Source organism: Ranitomeya imitator, chromosome 1, assembly GCF_032444005.1.
Source record: "Ranitomeya imitator isolate aRanImi1 chromosome 1, aRanImi1.pri, whole genome shotgun sequence".
Classification (NCBI taxonomy): Eukaryota; Metazoa; Chordata; class Amphibia; order Anura; family Dendrobatidae; genus Ranitomeya; species Ranitomeya imitator.
Window position 1 is genome coordinate 786,351,972 of NC_091282.1, and position 22,583 is coordinate 786,374,554.

Genomic DNA, 22,583 nt, shown 5'->3' on the forward strand with positions numbered 1-22,583 from the left:
ATCAGTAATGTAATGTATGTACACAGTGACTGCACCAGCAGAATAGTGAGTGCAGCTCTGAAGTACAATGCTGAATCAGTAATGTACACAATGGCTCAATAACATGTATAGATTCATTATACATGTAGGATCCTGTATATAAAGCTGCACATTAGAATAATACTGACTCTGTTCTCTTTCCGGCTGCAGTTTATGTTATGATGGTTGTCAGAGTGCACGTCTTACAGCGATTGTCAGGACTCATTGCTTATTATGAGCTGGATTGAGGGGGGGTCGGGACAGTCCTGTAGCTTCAGACTGAGGGCTACAAGAAGCTGGTACCCCAAGAACGTCGGGGTGATCTATATCCCGTCCTTTTTCTTACAGACACATTTTGGGCACTTAGATGCTCATATTGTAGTGGACACAGGACCTTCTTTGCTTGGAGCTGAGCCCCATTTTCAGAAGCTGGACACCCTAATCAAGTAGTCAGCGACTATTACAGTTCAGTAGTTTCGTCACCAGGAGCGAGGTTACATTTAATGCACCTCTCTGACAATGGCCGTATAGGGGAAGACGTATAGCTGCCACATAGTGAATGGGCTCAGCAGAGACGGGGCCTGCGCGGAGGATGAGGGGCCCTCTCTAATTCTTCCCATCCCTCTTTGTCATGGGTGGTGCAAACCATGGAGGCAATATGACTTCAGAAAGGAAGGAACCAGCCCCCGGGTCTCATCATTTCTCCACGGGGAGAAGGAAGGTGAAGATGATGCATCTCAAGGAGAAGACCCCATTGCATATTTTGCTCTAGCCCCCTTTATGTGTGCCCCCATATTGCTAGTCAGGCTGTCAGGTGATTGCTATAAACTCAGTGCCACAGGAAATCCTCCAGCAACACCAAGAAGCAATAATGACTATGACAAGTGTATGTATGATACCCAGAAAGGCACGAGACCCCTCGGGTCTCATCATTTCTCCACGGGGAGAAGGAAGGTGAAGATGATGCATCTCAAGGAGAAGACCCCATTGCATATTTTGCTCTAGCCCCCTTTATGTGTGCCCCCATATTGCTAGTCAGGCTGTCAGGTGATTGCTATAAACTCAGTGCCACAGGAAATCCTCCAGCAACACCAAGAAGCAATAATGACTATGACAAGTGTATGTATGATACCCAGAAAGGCACGAGACCCCTCGTTCACCCCCCGCACCTTCCCTGCTTGCATTTTGCATCATTACAATGGGAGAAGCAGGTGAGTTATTATTGCTGGAGAACAAGTTCAGTGCAGCCATGAAGTGACCCAACGTCACCACAGGGAAAGCCTTTAGTCATTATCTACAAAAAATGCCACTTTGTTCATATCCAACTCAGGGAGGATCATCAACAAATAGCAGAGGAGCCACAGGAGGATCAGTGGGTAAAAGCACTCCGGGGACTGGTCACTGGAGAATGGAAGCCAAGAGTTCACCGCTCGTCGCGCTGCACTGGGGGCTTCATGTGCGTCTTGTCTCCTACAGGAAACATGAGATAAAGAGTCAATTATAGCACAGCACAATCCCACCATGCAACCTGCTACATGGAGAAAAGTATGTGCCCCCGCCACATCTCCTCCAACGGCTTTTCTACACCCATAGGCATTAATATGGCTAATAGGGGCACCATGGTTTATTTGCTTGCCATTCCCTATCAGAGCTGCAGAGGGAGCTATTGAGTTACTTAGAAAAATGGATAAACGGTTTCTTATCAGTAAATGGAAAATAACAATTAAGTCACAAGAGGATTAAAGAACAATAACTTCACCTAATGTCTAAGATTCTGCTACCTGGACATGAGGGGAATCTATAAAGAAGGACAGAGCCCGCAAACAAGGACGGAGCCAGTGGAGCTGAATTGTCCCCCCAGGAGCTTCCACCCAAACATCCTCTTCTTTTACATACATTCAGCAGCCATTAAACCTGTGTATCTGCAAATAGCAGAACTTGAACCATATTAGAATACACGGAGGGCAGACATATTCCAGCCAAAGTCGTCCTCTGGTCTATTTCATCCCAAGACTTGTGTGCAGTCACAATATAAGGCACTGCACCCTATAGATGTGTAGACATAGATCTGTCTTCAGTAGGCTCTCCTGCTCCCCCTAGTGGTGGCTAAACATAGCCAAATTGTAAGTGTAAGCAGCTGTGTGGAAAGCAGAGGATTCAGAGCTCTGTATGGATATATGGTGATTACTGTATGTAGAAGATAGATATTTACCCAAATCCTAAAAGCTGCTTTCCTTCTTCATGGACATTATTATATGTTCCAAAATTCTGACAAAGTAAGAGAAATGAACGTTATTTCCTTTTTAGAAGAAATGAGACCGCTGTGATAAGAGCAGAGGTGCTACATTGTAACAAAACAACAGAAACACAATAGTAATAGTAGTAGAAAGCCCAAGTGATCTAATCCAGGTTTATTGACATCTAATCTACACTCCTCAACATGGAAAGTGCAACATCGGCGTTATACTGATTGGTGGAATCAGTGGTACGGACATTTCTCTAGCGTCACAGGAGCCATTTTTTCAATGCTATAGCCCCAGGCCGCATGCTCCTCGAGCTACTGAGAGACGCCAGCGTAGTCTAAACCTGCTCCCGCGGCTGCGGTGCCTCTGGGCTTGTCTCCATCGAGCACTTCAGGGACGTCATTCATTGATGATTACACAGGAGCTGCCGGCAGTGGATCCGGACTTGTCTCCATCAAACACATCGGGGATGTCATTGATCGATGATTAATAATAATAATAATAATAATAATAATTTTGTTTTTATAGCGCTGACATATTCTGCCTCACTTTACATTTTAGAGGGCACTTGTACATACAATAGACATTACAGCTTAACAATGAACACAAAGATCCAAACAGATGCCAGGAGGAATGAGGGCCCTGCTCGTAAGCTTACAAACTATGAGGAAATAGGGGAGACACGAGAGGTGGATGGTAACAATTGCTTTTGTTGTTCAGACCAGCCATCGTGTAAGGCTCGGGTGTTCATGTAAAGCTACTTGAACCAGTTAACAGCCTAAAAATGTAATAGTACAGACACAGAGGGCTATTAGATGCATAAAGTGTATGAAAACATGATGCGAGGAACCTTATTGTGGCTAAAATTTTGAATGGGCCACACAAAGATAGTTAGTTTAATGCGTTGAGGCGGTAGGCCAGTCTTAAGAAATGTGTTTTCAGGGCACACTTAAAACTGTGGGGATTGGGAATTAATCGTATTAGCCTGGGTAGTGCATTCCAAAGAATTGGTGCAGCACGTGAAAAGTCTTGGAGACGGGAGTGGGAGGTTCTGATTATTGAGGATGCTAACCTGAGGTCATTAGCAGAACGGAGAGCATGGGTAGGGTGGTAGACTGAGACCAGAGAGGAGATGTAGGGTGGTGCTGAGCCATGGAGTGCTTTGTGGGTGAGGGTAATAGTTTTGTACTGGATTCTGGAGTGGATGGGTAACCAGTGTAATGACTGGCACAAGATAAGGGCATCGGTATAACGGTTGGTGAGGAATATGATCCTGGCTGCTGCATTCAAGACAGATGATTACACAGGAGCTGCCAGCTGTGTCTCCAGACTTTTCTCCATTAAGAACATCAGTGACATCATTAATCGGTGATTACACAGGAGTTGCCGGCAGCAGATCCGGTCTTGTCTCCATGGAGCACATCAGGGACGTCATTGATGGTGATTACATAGGAGCTTCCAGCAGCGTCTTCGGACTTGTGTCCATTGAGCACATCAAGGACATCATTGATCATTGATACCACAGGAGCTGCTGGCAGCGGATCCGGTTTTATCTCCATTGAGAACATCAGGGACGGTATTGGTCAGTGATTACACAGGAGCTGCCGGCAGTGGATCCTGATGATTTGTACAATCAGCTGCAGAACCTTCCTCAGATGACCATTAATAACCTCAGTGATGGCGGCCGAGGTTGGAGGTGCTGGGATTTCTGCTCAGAATCCAGAAGAAATAAAATCCAGATTTTTGGATAATTTTGCTTCCAGTTGTAATCATCTGCAGTCCAGTGACGTCTCCGTCCGGTGATTCTATCACTGCACTTTCCTTCTTGGTATTACAATTTCAATGTTGAGGAGTGTGTGTACCCCACGATGTCTGAGCGTGCCCCCCATACTGCCCTAAAGAGCTGTCGATAGCTACAGTGGCGCATTGTACTCACTGACTGTCCCGGAGTGTTCACGTCTCCCCTCCTGTCATCCTGATTATCCCTGAAAGAGAGAAACTTCTTACTTTAGGACACAAAAGTTGCCGATTGGGGAAATGTTATTTATAGATGGATAACAGAACACATAGGTCACTGTTGTGTTTTTTCAAGCAGCATTGAGTATTTCAGAAAAGGAGTGTGCAGAATTACTGGAATGGCATGATCTGAGAGTTACAAAGTGCAGGGCCATTATAGCATTGGTATCGCAACCACACTATAAGAGATTCAAAAAGTAATTGGTGCAGTGGTTGTTCCAGCTGCACAGAGTATTTCAGGAAATAAATGAACAGAACTACTGAGACCGTTTTATTTAAAAGTTACAACAAGGATTGTGTCAGGTTGTTCCAGCAGCACAGAGTGTATAAAAAACCGCTATAAGCTATAACTGGAGGGGATGTTACCTGGACAGACAGAACTCCTCCGTTTCTGCAGTCTGCCTTTCGGCTCTGTCTTCTTCCTCCAGGAAATCATCATCATCCTCCTCCAAATCCTTTCGTCTACAGACCAATCCTTCTCTTCGCAACCATTCCCGCTCCTCCTCTGAACTATCAGTCCCATCATCCTAATGGAAGAAAACCAAGATACAAGCAGAACTGAAGTGATAGTGTCAGATGAGATGAAGCTACGTCTTACAGATCCGGACACCTTCAATGGAAGTCAACGGAGTCCACAAATATGGATCCACTCATACTTCAGACATCCTGTGATAGAGGAGGACCCACAGTAAAATCTAGATTGGGGTTGCAATGTTAATCTACCCCAAAACTGATCCCCAACGCCATAATTTGCAGAGTCCCAATCTGGCTCATGGATGAGGGGACTATGCTGCCCCATCTCCTCTCCCGAGCACTCGTGGACAGCTGACACATCCTCCCGAACTGATATTAGTACCAATAGGTTTCCTATGGGCACTACGATTAGTATAGGAAGCCCACTGGTACTGATCTTGGTTCAGGAGTTGCTAGCTGTCCATAGGTGCTAATTGGGGGAATTATCAGTAATAATCCAGTATTAGCTTATTGTGGATTGAAGTTTAGGCTTAGGCCTAAGTTTAGACTCATTTTGGAGACCCTCCTAGCTAACCAGGACTGGAACATCACTGACCTAAAATGAGGGTGCGTCACTGATAATATAGAAGGGAAGCTCAATCGTGGATTTTGCTTGGTTGATTTCTTGCATTTTCCTACCTTGTGAGACGAAAGCATGGCCCCTGATAATTCTCAATTTCAAAGCAAACCCAAGAACATTAATAATGGTCAAATCTAAAATAACACCATTACCGGAAATGAGTGGTGACCTCCAGGATAGGAGATGAATCCGCCATTCGATACATCTTGGTTGGCTTGAGCGACTGATCCATTGGCCAATGGAGGCTCCTGTGAAGATGTTTTTGCATAATGCACTTTGTGTACTGAGTCCTCCACACCTAATATCTCCTGAGACTCTTCTACTGAAGTATCACTTCCTATGGACTCCGTGTCCAAGTAAACTCCACTACTGAGCGTCTCATTGTCACCTGCTTGCTCCTCAGAAGAAACCTCATAAGTGAAGGTGTTTTCCAAAAGGCTATCAGGGCAAGTGTCGGCGAAGGCTTGTAAAACATCAGCAATGGGGACACTATAGTGAGGATAGTAGAATAAATCATGAGGGATGATGGATATCTTTGGTGGACATGTGCCGTCGCCTTCTTGTGGTTCGCAGTCTGAGGACAAAAGATGACCATCGTTGTCACTTGCATTATAGGCTTGGAAGACTGTAAACTGCTTGGCGTGATCACCGGTTGGACTATCTTTGGGTTGATGAAGGACATACTTGTAGGTGTTATCGGCTTCACTTGTCTTAGGAAAAGACATTACTTCTGACGTCAGTCTCGGCTTTAGTTGACTATGGTCAACCTCTGTTTGATAAAATATGTCACTGGGTTCCTTATCGGAAATAGAGGAGAATGATGACGATGATTCACTATTAATTGTGCCCCCAAGACTGGAACTAGAGTTGGGTTGGACATCGTCTTCAGAATCTGTGTGATGAAGAGCATTTTTCCCAATGAAAATTGTGAAGGAGTCAACTGAACCTTCTAAACCTCCACGATCTCCTTCACCATTGTTACTCTTCATGTCTGCTCCTACAGGACTTTTCACGATTAGGTCAGATCTCGTTGGAAACATGTCAACTCGTTGTAAGACAGTATTTAGCTTGTACCCTGCTGTTAGTTCTTGACTTTGCGTCTTCTCTTCTGGGATCTGGAATGTACCCTTCTCGAAATTCAGCTTCTCATCATATGGGATATCTACTTCTGCATAGTCATGAGTCTCTGGAGGTGTAAGAGGTCTTGTCTGAAGTTCTACCGTGTAGCCGTTCTCCTCAGTTCTGCTCACTGTAATGATTTTACCCTCTTCCTCCACTGGCCCATCTTTATACCGTACATACGTCATCTCCAGAGGTGCGTCTTCATTTACTGATGAGAATTCATCCTGAAGATAAGGTAAAAGAGAACTTTTTTGAAAATTCGTTTGTAAAATTTACAGCATACTTGCCATTTCTCCCAGGACACCAAAGAAACTCCCAGAAAATGAGGAAGTTTCCAAGACTTCCGGAAGACTTGGCAAGTCTCCACTGAAGCCTCCTGAAAATTCAAGGAAAGCTGAACTGTACGAGGGTTCTTGCGCATGAAGCAGGGTGCTCTCTGCTGATGTAGGAGCCCCAATGGGGTATAGTGGGGAGTAGATGAGCCGAGGCGTGAAAAAGAAGGAGCGTTAGAGGCATATTATCAGCACCAAAATTAATGTCTTCCAGGATGGGCATCCAGAAAAGATGGCAATTATGTTCTTTAAATGTTCCAAGAAAGCCACCCTCTTCTATGGTGTTTATGTAAAAGGGCTTGTCCTAATGAGAAACCCCATCTAATAAATAAAAAAGTAGGACAAATTAATTATTAATTTAAAATATTCCTGGTCACAAGTGCCACTGTGGAAAGTTGTACAGAATTTAGAGAAACAGCACCACACCTCTCTAAAGGTTGTGTCTGGTATTGCAGCTCAGCATCATTGAAGTGAATGGCGCTGAACTGCAATACCACACATGACTTATGATGAGGCATGGCTCAGTTTGTGCAATAAAACCTACCCCTACCTCTTTCAGGGTGGATTGTGGTACATTAGACATGTTCATTTCTTGCAGAAATTTCCACAACTATTTAATTCAGGGTCAATTCTGTTCTAGGGCAAATTTTAGGAGCAAAATAAAAGAAAACAATAGAAAGGAAACTCACCGGATCAAGTTCTGGAAAGTGCTCAAGAAACTGTGTGACGTAGGTCATTATAGAATGTTCATCGGGCGAGTCCACCATCACATCTACAGCGAGAGCAAACATGGAGGTGAAGGAAGGATCACCTGGGCATCACCAGCAATGTCATATCTGGCCGTGAGATGGAAACTTTTAATTACAAGAATTAAAAACTTGTAAGATCATGGAAAGTTTAAAAAAAAAAACTAAAAAGTTTCCAGTCCCTGTCAGCAAGCAGAGGTGCTGAAAATGGTGATGCACTGAGACACAAAGAGCAAAACTCAGAATCTGACATTGTAGAATAATGAAAGGACTTTTATCTAGACGCAAAGACACAATGTGGAGAAATGTTTCATCGATGGGTACAGAGCGTGCCCAATCTAGAGGACGGACATGGCCAAGATATGGGAAGTATGGATTACACTGTCCATATACTTTATGGCACTTTACCCTCGGGTTCCAGAAGCCGCGGAATGTTGAGGCTTCTCTTGGCAATGCTGAAGGCGTTCTCCAGGTTATCCCGGGGTGATCTGTCCAAAGCGTTCTTCATGTCCACCAGGCTGGAGTCTATGGCTTTAATTATAGCAAGGAAGGCCAGTCCGCTTCTCCAGCTGCCGGCAAAGTCCTGCACCGCGACCCCGTACCTTATAGAGGACAGAGAGGGGTACACAAATTTAATAAAGATGGAACATTATGTTCATAGCTAAAGATTTGTGAAATAATTAAAGCAAGATCTTACAACACTAATATATTCCATGGCCGCCCGCTGACAGCGCTAATCTGCAGCTCACTCAGAGCATTGTGTCCCTTTGACTAAGTAAGACGAGGATATTAATGAACAAGGTTCTAAGTGAATATTACAGGATCGAGCCTTTGTCTAAACCGCATTAGCATTCTTGACTGGAAGCAGAAAAGTCACTTTAGGAGAAAAGAGATACGGTATCTATTATACTGCAGAAATGCCGCTACAGTCACCAATTACTGCAATAATAATATTCACTCATCTAACGACTATAATACTGCCTCATATAAAGAAAAATGTACTATAATACAGCGCCTATATAGAGAAATATACCTACTATAATACTACCTCATATAAAGAAAGTAATATAATACAGCACCTATACACACAAAAATATACCTACTATAATACTGTATCCAATTTACAAGAACATAACTACTATAATACTGCCTCCTATGTACAAGAATATAACTACTATAATACTGCCCCTATGTACAAGAATATAATTACTATAATACTGCTCCTATATACAATATAACTACTATAATACTGCTCCTATGTACAAGAATATAACTACTATAATACTGCTCCCATGTACAAAAATATAACTCCTATAATACTGCCTCCTATGTACAAGAATATAACTACTATAAAACTCCTCCTATATACAAAAATATAACTACTATAATAGCAACTGTATCCTAGGGTACATCCGTGCCACCCAAGTATACAGGACAGGGCCCAAATAAGTATAGAAAAACAGTACATATAATGAAAAACCATTAAGAACAAAGTGCTATCTATACATGGGCTATACTACCTCAGACATATGGTGATCTTAGAAAAAATCTGCTCGCAGTGCCCGCATAATAAAGATCATCACATATGTCAAATATAATGACGTTCCCCAACGTGCGTTTCGCGTTCCGTCGTTACCGCTTTACAAGCACTGTCACTTTATACAGACACACGCTGGTACTTATAACTTACTGCATTACGGCTCCTCCCTGGCGGCTGTCTCCGGTCGCGTGGTGTGGGTGTAGCATCTGCCCGCTCACGTGACGTGAGCTTGTCGGCCGGGTAGGAGGCTTGGAGCGCAGTGTAGGGCAAGTCCGGCGTTTCACGCATGCGCACTTTTCTTTATTGTCCGATCATGTGATCGGAAGCACACACTATTTAAACCGGATATAGATCCGTATTAAACCACGCCCCCTGAAGAAGCGGTAACGACGGAACGCGAAACGCGCGTTGGGGAACGTCACTCAGGAGCCGGACAGGACCCTTTTGGCACACATGGGTAATTTATCCACCTGAATTCCCTCTTATGATTATAGTTTTGACTCTAAGTTCTCCTATTTTGATTAATTTGATTTTGAGTCGCCATATATGTGCATTTTGTACTCATTACTGACGTCTATTTTGCCTGGAAATACGTGGAGTAGCAGTCAGCTTTTATATACGATCAATCAGTCAAGGAATTCCTGCCAGCGTCCTTCATTCAGAATGCAGCAAAAGCAGAGTGGACCTCCTGAAACACGGGGGGTGCTGAAAGAGGTACTACAGCACAGTAGACCCCGTTACAATACTGCTGTGTACAAGAATATAACTACTATAATACTGCTCCCAAGTACAAGAATATAACTACTATAATACTGCTCATGTGTACAAGAATATAACTACTAGAATACTGCTCCTATGTACAAGAATATAACTACTATAATACTGCTCCTATGTACAAGAATATAACTACTACAATACTGACCCTTTGTACAAGAATATAACTACTATAATACTGCCCCTATGTACAAGAATATAACTACTATAATACTGCTCCTATGTACAAGAATGTAACTACTATAATACTGCTCCTATGTACAAGAATATAACTACTACTAGATGGTGGCCCGATTCTAACTCATCGGGTATTCTAGAATATGCATGTCCACGTAGTATATTGCCCAACCACGTAGTATATTGCCCAGTGACGTAGTATATTGCCCAGCTACGTAGTATATTGCCCAGTGTATTGCCCAGTATATTGGCTCATGTGTAGAAGAATATAACTGCTATAATACTGCTCCTATGTGTTAAGTGTGATGATTTGGGGGGCTCTGCAGGCAGCTGAGCTTTAGAATAATACTGCATCTATCGTTCTGTTCTTACTTCCGCGTCCTTTGCTGAACCCAGTTCAGAAGAGCTTTGATGGTTCTGCGTTGATCCCTAATTGATACAGACATGCTCTTCTCCGTGCTGGACGTGCTGGGATGCGACGTGTCAGACTCGGTCCCGCTGGGCAGGGAGGACAGACTGGAGGAGGACGACATTCTGTTCAGATTTCCCGTGAGTTCTTTAATCTGCAGGAGGAAGCAGAAGAGGCGATGGTTCCTACCGAGTGATAACAGAGCCAATATGGAACACAACACATGGTTTGGGCAAATATTACAGGGCAGGATGCAATTTATAGTCGCTGACTGCATTCTCCCAGTGCCAACCTGCCAGGTGCGGGCATGTACCATGGCACAGAAGGTGGCACCTTTTAGGACTAGGGAGGGAGTCAGGAGGGTGACAGCATTATCTTGTGAGCTTCTTCCCATTTCCATAAATTGCCATATTGGAGGGGTTAAGAGGCGCAGCTGTTGGACGCCCTGTTGGAAAAGTTCTTCTGCCAGTCACAAGTACTAATTTAGGGCAGAATTATACTTCTTAAAGTCTTAGGGAAGAGTGAAGGGGATAAATCCTAACAGATGGGCGCTGCTGCGGTGGGGGTCCCAGCTTATGTGGGGAGACTTGGATTCATTAATCCACTTTCAAGTAAAATTCCAGCAAAAAAAAAAAAAACATACAAAAAAATCTGTGACGCAATGAAAGCACTGACGCATTTCTAGGCCCATGAGCTGTGCTTAGTGTCATGGAAAGTGTAAAATACATCAGTGGTGTCCAGTCTGTGGAACGGGTAGCACATTGTATGGCGGCTGGAGTCCGGGGGGCGGAGCATGACTCAGGATCTCCCGTTAGTGCTATGCCCCTCCTCCTTAAATCCGACACAATTGTTTCCAAGTGTTGCAATACTTAATACAGTTACTTCACCATCTTAAGATCTCTGCTTGAAGTCATAGATTGGGAACATGTCTGTTAATGTTCACAGACCCAAAACCTATCCTGTGCTAATACTTCTCAAAGCTGAGAGTTTGTTACACTTGCATCCAGTCTAGACAATCCTATGCACTCCAGTAATACATGCACTGATACATTGTAACAAACTATCAGGACAGGGGAGAGGTTTGTGCTGCTGCTTTAATTACTGTAGCTCACAGAGGATTATCTGGACTGGATACAAATGTAACAAACCCTCAGCTGTGAGAAGTATCAAGTCCTTGTTGGTTTTCAGTCACAATTTATTAACAACAAGCAGAGATCTTGAAAAGAGTTTGTCAGGACAGGTGGAAAGTGAATTTTTGGATCTACCTGCAAAAATAAGATAATGTTCCAGATGAGGCCGAGGACCAGCGAGGGGTTCCCATCCGCGATCTCTGCCGCATCGATGCTGACCAGCTTCACCTGCGGGAAACACGAGCCATGAGGCCATCGCAAGTAACAGAGCAAAAGTCATGGAAAATCCTGGGAACGGACAATGTCACCAAACCGAACGAGTCCAGAGAGCCAGCACCGGCCCCTCTGATAACAGGCGGCGAGTCAGAGCCCGAACTACAAAGCCCAGAGCAGCCTCCATATGTCTCCATAATCTGGAAGGCGTCCACATCGTCGGCTCCGGCTTATACATTTACACTGAATCAAGAAGGTTGGTTAATCTCAGAAATCCGATTAGAGATTGAAAAGTCAGCGGAGCTCACAGCTAGGGGCTCAGCACACAGAAAGCATGAAGTGAAGGAGTAATCTATGGGGTCATTACACAACGACCGAGGCATCTTATTAAAGTACAATCTCAACTTTCTACACTAGTATACAGCTCATATAATCCACAGTGTACACGTAAGTTACTGATCGTCCTCTTACTCCAGAGCTGCACTCACTATTCTGCTGGTGCAGTCACTGTGTACATACATTACAATACTGATCATGAGTTACATCCTGTAGATCTTTTATTATAAAAATGAAAAACATAACAATAATAATAGCAGAAAACATAACAAAAATATTAGCCAGAAAATAATCAGTATACTGAACACTGGTCCAGCCGCTCATTCTCTCCTCTCACACATATTATACAGTATATACAGAATAACTACTTTGACCTTCTGGTCCGGTCACCAAACAAAAATAACAAATAAAATAAACAATGGCAAACAAAAACTATATACATGAACTTTTTTTTTAAAATAAAATAACTACAAATATATACAATACTAAGCTATCCTTCATTCCCAACCCCCCGCACTGACCTGAGAGCTGGTCCTGCGTCTCATGCCTCAGTCCATGTCCAACGTCCATAGGCCAGATCAGGCAGTGCCAGTTTTCCCCCAAACAACCCAGTGTCCCATAGTCCCACAAGATAATCCCACCTCCCCCCTTTTCCCACCACCCAACCTAACACCTACACCCAAATCTATATCCCTATATACAATATATACATTATATACAGCAGCACACACCACAATAATTACAAATCACGAAGCCCAAGTTCGGCGCCTGCAGCCCTACATCACTGTATAATGATCAAACAAAACAAAAATCTACAGTGTCAGCAGCAGCCCACCACCAGGAAAGGAGATGACCAGACTAGGGTACACTAAAAGAAAAGCCCCTCCAGAGGAGAGCGGCCCTCCGTGCGCCCAGTCTCCCATACTCCAGAGAGCGCACCTTCACCAGGTCACCGAGTATGGTCCTAAACACATCTTCCACTGGGAGGATTTTTCGTTGCGTCGATACTAAGCACCGTGCGTTCCACGTGTGATACCTAACCACTGCGCTAACTAGAAATAAGGTGCAGCGGTCCCGACCACCAAGGTCTCCGAATGCTCCATAGGCCCATTCCGCATAGGAGAGACCGGCCAGCCGAGACCAGCCAATGAAGGCGCCCACCCTGTTGTACACCTCTGTGTTGAAGGGACAATGAAGCAGGAAGTGGTCCATGCTTTCCAGCAAGGTACCACAATGCTCCCGAGGACAATTCCTGTCCTCAGAGCTCCTACACTTCAGATTGTCCCTCACACACAGTTTCCCATGGAAGCAGCGCCAAGCTAAGTCCCAAAACTTCGAGGGGATCCTGATAGAATTCAAAAGATGCAAACCCACCCCAAGATCCCGACTTGGGCAGTCCCTGAGCGCCAGAGGCCTCTGGAAATGGGTCAACAGAACCCTATTGTCAAGGAGTTTCCTTGGCAGAGTCCTGATCTCCCACATTCCCAGACCCCACCGACGAATTACCTTCAGAACCAAGGTAGCGTAAGCCGGAAGATGTCCATGCGGTGTGCGAAGATCCTTCACTTGCCCTCCTGTCTCCCATTCCTGGAAGAAAGGCTGAAACCATCCCCTACAGGAGAATACCCACGGAGGAGCCCTCTCTTTCCAGAGGTTTGCGATATTGATCTTAATGAAGGTATCCACAAGGAATACCACAGGGTTGACCATACCCAACCCTCCTAGTCTCCTCGTACGGTAAGTAACCTCCCTCTTGACCAGGTTCAGTCTATTCCCCCATAACAGTTGGAAGAACAAACTGTAGACCCGAGTCCAGAGAGATTCCGGCAAGATGCATACACTGCCCAGATAAATCAGTAAAGGGAGCAGGTAAGTTTTGATCAGGTTTACCCTTTCCCTTAGGGTCAAAGACCAACCCTTCCATTGGTTCACCTTCTGAGTGGCGATCTCTAGCCTGCTGTCCCAATTTTGTTTGGGGTAATCCCCCTGGCCAAATTCGATGCCAAGGACTTTTGCAGAGACTTTGGGTCCTGGAAGGGTGTCCGGGAGATCAAAACCAGGATCTCCTCCTCCCAGCCAGAGACTCTCACACTTATCCCGGTTGATCTTGGACCCGGATGCCTCCGAGTAGCGATCTACCTCTGACATCAGCCACCCTGCCTCCTCATGAGATGAAACAAACACAGTGACATCATCGGCATACGCCACCACCCTCAGAGTGGCTTCCGGTGCTGCCCGGTCCATCCCGATCCCGGCCAACGGTCCACGCTCCACCCTCCTAAGAAGAGGGTCAATCGCAAACACGTACAGCAGCGGGCTCAAGGGACAACCCTGGCGAACACCGGACCCAACCTCAAAAGAGCTGCCAATCCAACCATTCACAAGCGGGAAACTCTCTGCCCCACTGTACAAGGTCTTAAGCCAATCAACAAACCCCCCGGGCAGGCCATATCTCAGAAGGACGAACCAGAGGTACTCATGATTAACCCGATCAAACGCTTTTGCCTGGTCCAGTGACAGCATGTACCCCTTCCAGTGACCAGCCCTACCCTGCTCCACTGCCTCTCGGACACTGAGCACAGCACTAAATGTGCTGCGGCCTGGAACAGAGCAATGCTGGGCCCCCGAAAGGAGTCGGGGTGCAAATTTCACCAGCCGATTAAACAGCACCTTTGCCAGAACCTTCCTGTCTGCATTGAGAAGCGCTATGGGACGCCAGTTCCCAATGCAAGACGGGTCCTTACCCTTTGACAAGATGATCAGAGCAGACCTCCTCATTGACTTCGGCAGAATGCCCGAGGAAAGACACTCATTGAATACCTCAGTCAAGAGGGGAACCAAAACGTCCTTAAAGGTCTTATAGAATTCAGATGTTAAGCCATCTGGACCAGGCGATTTTTTGGGGGCAAGCCCTTCAATCGCCAACTGAACTTCCTCTTCCCTGATCATTTCTGTCAAAACGTCAAGAGAGGGGTCTACCCCTGGTTCGGGGACAGCTTCAGCCAGGAAAGCCGACATCTCATCCCAATCAAGATCCCTCTTCCCCAAGAGGTGCGAGTAGAAGGATCTGACAACCTCCAGGATCCCTGATCTGGATCGTCTCAGGGACCCCGCAGTGTCGACCAGTCCTGTAACCACTTTACTATTCACTGACATCCTGCAGTTTCTGTAAGGGTCGGGCGAGCGGTACTTCCCGTAATCCCTCTCAAAAACCAAAGATGCGTGTCTATCGTACTGACACCTCATAAGCAAAGATTTCACTCTGGAGATCTCCTCGCGGCTACCTCCAGTTGAGACAAGATGCTCGAGTTTCCTCCTCAGACCCTGATACAGACGGTACCTGTTCAGACTCCTGAGGCTCGAGAGCTGGCGGAAGAATCTCGCCACCCTTTCCTTGAACATCTCCCACCACTCTGACTTACTACTACAAAGATCCAGTAATGGTACCTGGATCTGAAGAAAATCCTCAAAGGACTGTCTTATCCCTGCTTCTTCCAAGAGAGACGAATTGAGGCTCCAAAAGCCTCTTCCCATCCGGAGGGTCTCTGTGACATTCAGAGAAAACAAAATTAAACAATGGTTGGAGAACTCCACCTCAACAACAGACACTGCTGAAGAGACAGCTTCCTCCTTTAAATAAAACCTATCTATTCTAGACCTAGAGTTACCTCTATGATAGGTGAACCCCTCGTGGCCTGGGGTGTGCCGAATGTGGACATCCACCAGTCGAGCCTCACTAGCTATACCATTAAGGGCGACGCTATCATAAGTCAGCTTGTCTCTGGAACCTCCCCCATCTCAGGGCCTCGTGACAGCACTGAAGTCCTCTCCAAAGACCACCTGCCGACTTGTAAAAAGGTAGGGCTTGATCCTCATAAAGAGACACTTCCGGTCCCATTTAGATTGGGGACCATAGATGTTAATGAGCCGGAGCTCTTGTCCCTTCATGAAGACATCTAAGATCAGGCACCTCCCCATTTCTAACTCAATAACCCGTCGGCATTCCACCGGTGCGGTAAAAAGGACCACCACTCCGCTATAAGCTCGGCTGCAAGAGACCAATAGGAGGGCCCGAGTCTCCACTTCCTCTTAGCTTTACACATGTCTGCCATGTTTAGCAGCCTGGTCTCTTGCAAAAAGAAAATGTCAGCTTCAACCCGGCTGAGAAAATCAAAGGCCGCAAATCTAGCTGTATTTGACTTTATGCTGGCAACATTAATGGACGCCAGCGTCAATGGAGTGGGTTCCGCCATCATTGGTGATTGAGTTAGATGGCTTTCTTTTTCCCACTCCCTGTATCCTCTGCCTCAGAGGAGGAATCCTTCCCCCTCTTTAATGACAATGAGGTATCCATTCCCACGTATTTTTTATTTTTATCGTCCTCGTCTCCGGATTCTGGGCTAGTCCCTCCCTCCAAGGATCTTACATTCCCAGAAGAAGGAGACTCGGCGTCCCCTGTGAGCCCCGCCGAAGCTAGAACCTCACCCTCAGCTTCCTCCTCAGAGGAAGAGATGTTTTCAAGGGCTTGGAACCGGTTAGAAAGACCAACCAGAGGGGAGTCGGTTTTTCCCTCCTTAGGTACCTTGGTCAGAGCGGGAGAAGATTTTTTATCTCCCTTCTTTCTCTTTTTGGTGCCGAGCTTACGCTTGTCCTCTAGCCACTGCCTATTATCCTCATCCATACTTTCATAATGGGAGGACTCTGAGGCAGTGGCACTTTCCTCCATGTGGATCCTCCTGACCTCCTCATCCAACTCATCATCCCTCGAGACCTCAGCAGCAAGACGGCGTCCAGAAAAGAGGCCGCCCCAGTGGCCCAAGGCTCCCCCAGCTCCCTATCCTGTCTGCGCCTGTCTAAATGCCTTAATTAGCTGGGAAGGCGTCTTTTTATTGCTTTTCTTCCTTGGCCCCTCAGCTTACTCAACCCTGCTAGTCCCTTCCCAAGCAGAATCAGCCTCACGGCTTTCTCCCACCGGGGTCACGACTGCATTAGTGAAGGAGCAAGGACAACGGCTGAATGGGTGACCTAACTCACCACACAGGTGGCACCTAGTCTCCACACAAGATGCAGCAAGATGGCCGATATCCCCACACAATGCACATTTCTGCACAGTGCAGTGTGCAGTTTGCGCTGAAGTGTGTGGGGTCGCCGCACTTGTGACAGAGCTTTGGTTGCCCCTGGTAGAAGACCAGGATACGATCCCTACCCAGGAAGGCAGATGATGGTATGTGGGCAACCGTACCACCTGGACGCTTAAATTTTACCATAAACGTCCAGTCCCTTGACCAGATACCAAACTCGTCACGATTTTTCTTTGGCATTTCTATCACCTCTCCATACCGGCCAAGCCACGTCATGATGTCATAACAAGAAAGCGACTCGTTACAAGTCATCACGGTCACTTTCTTGACTTTGTTTTGGCGAGACACCACCTGAACGGAAAAGTCTCGCCAGCCAGGCTCATTTTTTCCAACTCATAGTTCGACCAGAAGAGCTCAAGCTCCTCCGGCCGAACAAAGCTGACATCAAACTCAGGTGTGGAATAGGGGTGTATCAAGGCGTAGATGTCAATCGCCCTGAAGCCTATCCTCAGCAGGAGCTCCACAACTTTAGACCTTAGAGGACACGCATCACTGCCCCTCCACCGAAGACGGACCACATTCCTACGCACACTACCCGGCCCAGCTGTTGGGAGGGACCACAGTGTATCCCCCCCTCTTTGCTCTCGGAAGGCCCCGAGGCCATGCCTCTCTATCCAGAAGGATAGATCAACCTCTCGACCCTCTACCATTAGTGATCTCTCTCCCTTCTTTAGAGCCTCCAGGTGACGCCGTTGCAACATGCCGTCCTCAGAGCCCGGAGACAAGGAGGACGCCATATTTCTCCCGCAGGTGACAGCGGCAAAACTCCTGACAGGTGCTGCCACCACCGGGGGGGCAACCTGACCAGTGACCACATCCACACCAACAGCATCACTATTACCTACTTCCATAACCCCCTCACACTCTACCAAACCAGCAACCACACCACTAGACAAAGAATTTTCCTTATCCATACCCACCACCACATTCACTCCTGCTGGACCAGTGACAACAGGGGGTGACATTTTGACCGCCACATCATCAGGCACAAGGGGCTGAGTCTCCTCCACAGAACTGGATGCGACCTCACTCCTGGTCTTACATGTGCCCTCCGCATCATCAGATGATATTTTCCGCTGCTTCACTGTTGATACCAGGCGCCGCTGATCTTTCGCCGCTGTGGGGCGCTGCTGATCCTTTATATCAGCATCTTGTTGACCAGCGGCGCCAACACAAAACAGGACTTTGGTGGGAGGACCGGAACTCCCAGCCCCAGCAATCCCCTCACACTGCCGCAGCTCCTCAACTTAGTGATCAGCGGCAACAGCATTCAGGGGCACTGAGGCTACCGGAGCTGCCCCCAACACCGGGCCGCTCCCCCTCCCACTGAGGAGCGCACCACAGTATTGTGGCCTGACCTTTTGCCCGCCGCACTCACTGTCCAGCCTCTCGGCTGATGCACCTGCTGCTACGTCCCCGCTACTACAAGCAGAGACGGAGCTCTGCGCCCCTCATTACCATGCTCTGTAATCTCCCCGCGCCTTTGCACCGGATCCACAGCAGAAACCGGGCTGGGCAACGGGGCTTATACAGCGAGCTGATCCTGCAGCCGACTCAGGGGGTACAGGGAGGGGGCATATATATAGCTTACCGGTTCCTGCAGCTTAGGTTTGTTCTTCTTTACCTTTTTCTTCTGGCCCTCAGGTGCCTCTTCTGGTAAATCATCACCAAGATGGAAGTTCTGAAGGCACACTGGGGACTCCAGGAGCTTGATCTCTGCCATTAGCGCCCCTCCCCGGCCGATGTTGTCACTGTCCTCCCCAGAGCCAGCAGAACTGCGACGAGATGTCAATGTCACCTGTCCTGCAGGGAGCTCTGTTGTGGATTCTGTTTTTGGGCTCCCTCTGGTGGTTACAGATGGTACTGGGTGACTTGTGTTCTCTGCGGTCTCTGGTGTCCACCTGTTCTATCAGGATATGGGAGTTTCCTATTTAACCTGGCTTTCTTGTCATTTCCTCGCCGGCTATCAATGTAATCAGTGTGTCTTGTTACCTCTGCTTCCCGCTTCTGTATTCTTCAGGACAAGCTAAGTTTTTGATTTTCCTGTTCCACGTTTTGCTTAATTTTTGTCTTAGTCCAGCTTGCAGATATGTGATTCCTTTTTGCTGGTTGCTCTAGTGGGCTGATATTACTCCTCATGTTCCATGAGTTGGAACATGAGTTCAAGTAATTTCAGGATGGTTTTTTTGTAGGGTTTTTCGCTGACCGCGCAGTTCACTTTTGTATCCTCTGCTATCTAGCTTTAGCGGGCCTCATTTTGCTGAATCTGTTTTCATAACTACGTATGTGCTTTCCTCTCATTTCACCGTCATTACATGTGGGGGGCTGCTATTTCTGTGGGGTGTTTCTCTGGAGGCAAGAGAGGTCTGTGTTTCTTCTAATAGGGAAAGTTAGTTCTTCGGCTGGCGCGAGACGTCTAGAATCATCGTAGGCACGTTCCCCGGCTACAGCTAGTTGTGTGTTGAGGTTCAGGATCGCGGTCAGCTCAGTTTCCATCACCCTAGAGCTTGTTTTGTTTTTTTGTGCTTGTCCTTTTGTGATCCCCTGCCATTGGGATCATGACAGAGCTCGCTGCACATGGCCTGTGAGTGACTAAGCAGGCTGCCAGGTGGGGCTTTCTGCTGGTCATCCTCCTCCTCCTCCTCATCATTATCATCATCATCCACCTGGCTCTCAGGCTGCAGCCCCATCTGCCTTTGCTCTCTCTTATCAGCCATTTCTCTGAGTCGGTCTTCATTTTGCAATTTTTCTTTAAATGGTCCACTTTTTTTCTTGAATAAACGCTTTTCATACCTCCAGATCATTAATTTCAAGCTTCAGCCTGGAATTGCGTCTTCCTGGGTCTGGAGGCACCTGCAGCTTTAGTGCTTGTGCAGCGCAGCTCCTCCCGGAGCCTCCTCAGGGTCTTACTCGCCTCTTCATCCTCAAGGAGGTGACTCATGACCAAGGAGGCATAGGTGGACACAGACTCCCAGGGTCTCTGCAGCACCCAACCCTCCTCAGTGAGGTCGGCCTCACTTCCGTGAGCACTCAGCTTTCCCCCGGAAGGACCGCCATCTTGCACGCTAGCAGGCTTCTCCTCCATGGAAGCCTTGCGGCTTCTCTGGGTCTCTGCAGACCTGGGGGGAGTAGGAGCCACATTGCTGCGACTCCTGGTGGAGCGTCTCACCCCCGAATGCTCTGATGTGCAGGCTGGTTGCTGGTTCCTTCTGCCCCCCGCCAGCCTGGTCCGGGAAGCAGAAGCCTGGGACTTGGCTCCTTCACTCATCCCAGGAAACCTACTCCTCCCCCCCCTGGGTAGGAGAGAGAGCAGGTCCCCAGGTGGAGAGGTGATGATTCTCTGGAGCTCAGGAGCAGACAGCAGGATCAGCAGCGACCGCACCCACAATCAATACAATGAGCAGCAGCTGAGCAGAGCTGCACTCACTATCCTGCTGGTGCTGTCACTGTGTACATACATTACATTACTGATCCTGAGTTACATCCTGTATTATACTCCACAGCTGCACTCATTATTCTGCTGGGGCAGTCACTGTGTACATATATTACATTACTGATCCCGTACTGATCCTTAGTTACATCCTGTATTATACTCCAGAGCTGCACTCACTATTCTGCTGGTGCAGTCACTGTGTACATACATTACATTACTGATCCTGAGCTACATCCTGTATTATACTCCAGAGCTGCACTCACTATTCTGCTGGTGCAGTCACTGTGTACATACATTACATTACTGATCCTGAGCTACATCCTGTATTATACCCCAGGGCTGCACTCACTATTCTGCTGGTGCAGTGACTGTATACATACATTACATTACTGATCTTGTACTGATCCTGAGTTACATCCTGTATTATACTCCACAGCTGCACTCACTATTCTGCTGGTGCAGTCACTGTGTACATATATTACATTACTGATCCTGTACTGTGTTATGACCTGGTGGTCAGGACAATAATGGACCTGGTGGTTAAGAGCACACGGAATGACCTGATAGTTACTGATAATATAGGAAGAGATCTGGGACGTGGGAACTCTGCTGACCGCAATCCCTAATCCTATCAACCACACTAGAAATAGCCGTGGATTGCTCCTAACGCTCCCTATGCAACTCGGCACAGCCTAAGGAACTAGCTAGCCCTAAAGATAGAAAAATAAAGCCTACCTTGCCTCAGAGAAATTCCCCAAAGGAAAAGGCAGCCCCCCACATATAATGACTGTGAGTAAAGATGAAAATACAAACACAGAGATGAAATAGATTAAGCAAAGTGAGGCCCGACTTACTGAACAGACTGAGGATAGGAAAGGTAGCTTTGCGGTCAGCACAAAAACCTACAAAAAGACCACGCAGAGGGCACAAAAAGACCCTCCGCACCGACTCACGGTGCGGAGGCGCTCCCTCTGCGTCCCAGAGCTTCCAGCAAGCAAGACAACAATCAAAATAGCAAGCTGGACAGAAAAATAGCAAACCAGAGAAAAACAAGCAGTCACTTAGCTTCTGCTGGGAAGACAGGTCACAAGAACGATCCAGGAGTGAACTAGACCAATACTGGAATATTGACAGGTGGCATGGAGCAAAGATCTAAGTGGAGTTAAATAGAGCAGCCAGCTAACGAATTAACCTCGTCACCTGTGGAAGGAAACTCAGAAACACCCACAGCCACCAGAGAAAGTCCATCGACAGAACCAGCCGAAGTACCATTCATGACCACAGGAGGGAGCCCGACAACAGAATTCACAACAGTACTGATCCTGAGTTACATCCTGTATTATACTCCAGAGCTGCACTCACTATTCTGCTGGTGCAGTCACTGTGTACATACATTACATTACTGATCCTGAGCTACATCCTGTATTATACCCCAGGGCTGCACTCACTATTCTGCTGGTGCAGTCACTGTGTACATACATTACTTATCCTGTACTGATCCTGAGTTACATCCTGAAATATACCCCAGAGCTGCACTCACTATTCTGCTGGTGCAGTCACTGTGTACATACATTACATTACTTATCCTGTACTGATCCTGAGTTACATCCTGTAATATACCCCAGAACTGTGCTCACTATTCTGCTGGTGCAGTCACTGTGTACATACATTACATTACTGATCCTGAGTTACATCCTGTATTATACCCCAGAGCTGCACTCACTATTCTGCTGGTGCAGTCACTGTGTACATACATTACATTACTGATCCTGAGTTACATCCTGTATTATACTCCAGAGCTGCACTCACTATTCTGCTGGTGTATTAACTATGTACATACATTACATTATTGATCCTGAG

At 46.8% G+C, this 22,583-nt stretch overlaps 1 protein-coding gene across 3 annotated transcripts in view; it reads right to left on the reverse strand.

Moving 5' to 3' along the window:
- Positions 1-937: 937 nt before the first annotated feature.
- The window catches only part of CLMN (calmin), a 136,651-nt gene continuing 115,005 nt past the window's right edge, over positions 938-22,583 (reverse strand). For all 3 annotated transcript variants that reach the window (XM_069737500.1, XM_069737509.1, XM_069737518.1), the window contains exons 5-13: positions 11,736-11,828; positions 10,434-10,624; positions 7,979-8,172; positions 7,514-7,596; positions 5,523-6,716; positions 4,644-4,804; positions 4,198-4,246; positions 2,231-2,286; positions 938-1,488 (exon numbers count right to left, since the gene is read on the reverse strand). In XM_069737500.1, coding sequence (XP_069593601.1) covers positions 1,302-1,488; positions 2,231-2,286; positions 4,198-4,246; positions 4,644-4,804; positions 5,523-6,716; positions 7,514-7,596; positions 7,979-8,172; positions 10,434-10,624; positions 11,736-11,828 — 2,208 coding nt within the window. In that variant the 3' untranslated portion in view covers positions 938-1,301. The remainder of the gene's footprint in view (positions 1,489-2,230; positions 2,287-4,197; positions 4,247-4,643; positions 4,805-5,522; positions 6,717-7,513; positions 7,597-7,978; positions 8,173-10,433; positions 10,625-11,735; positions 11,829-22,583) is intronic.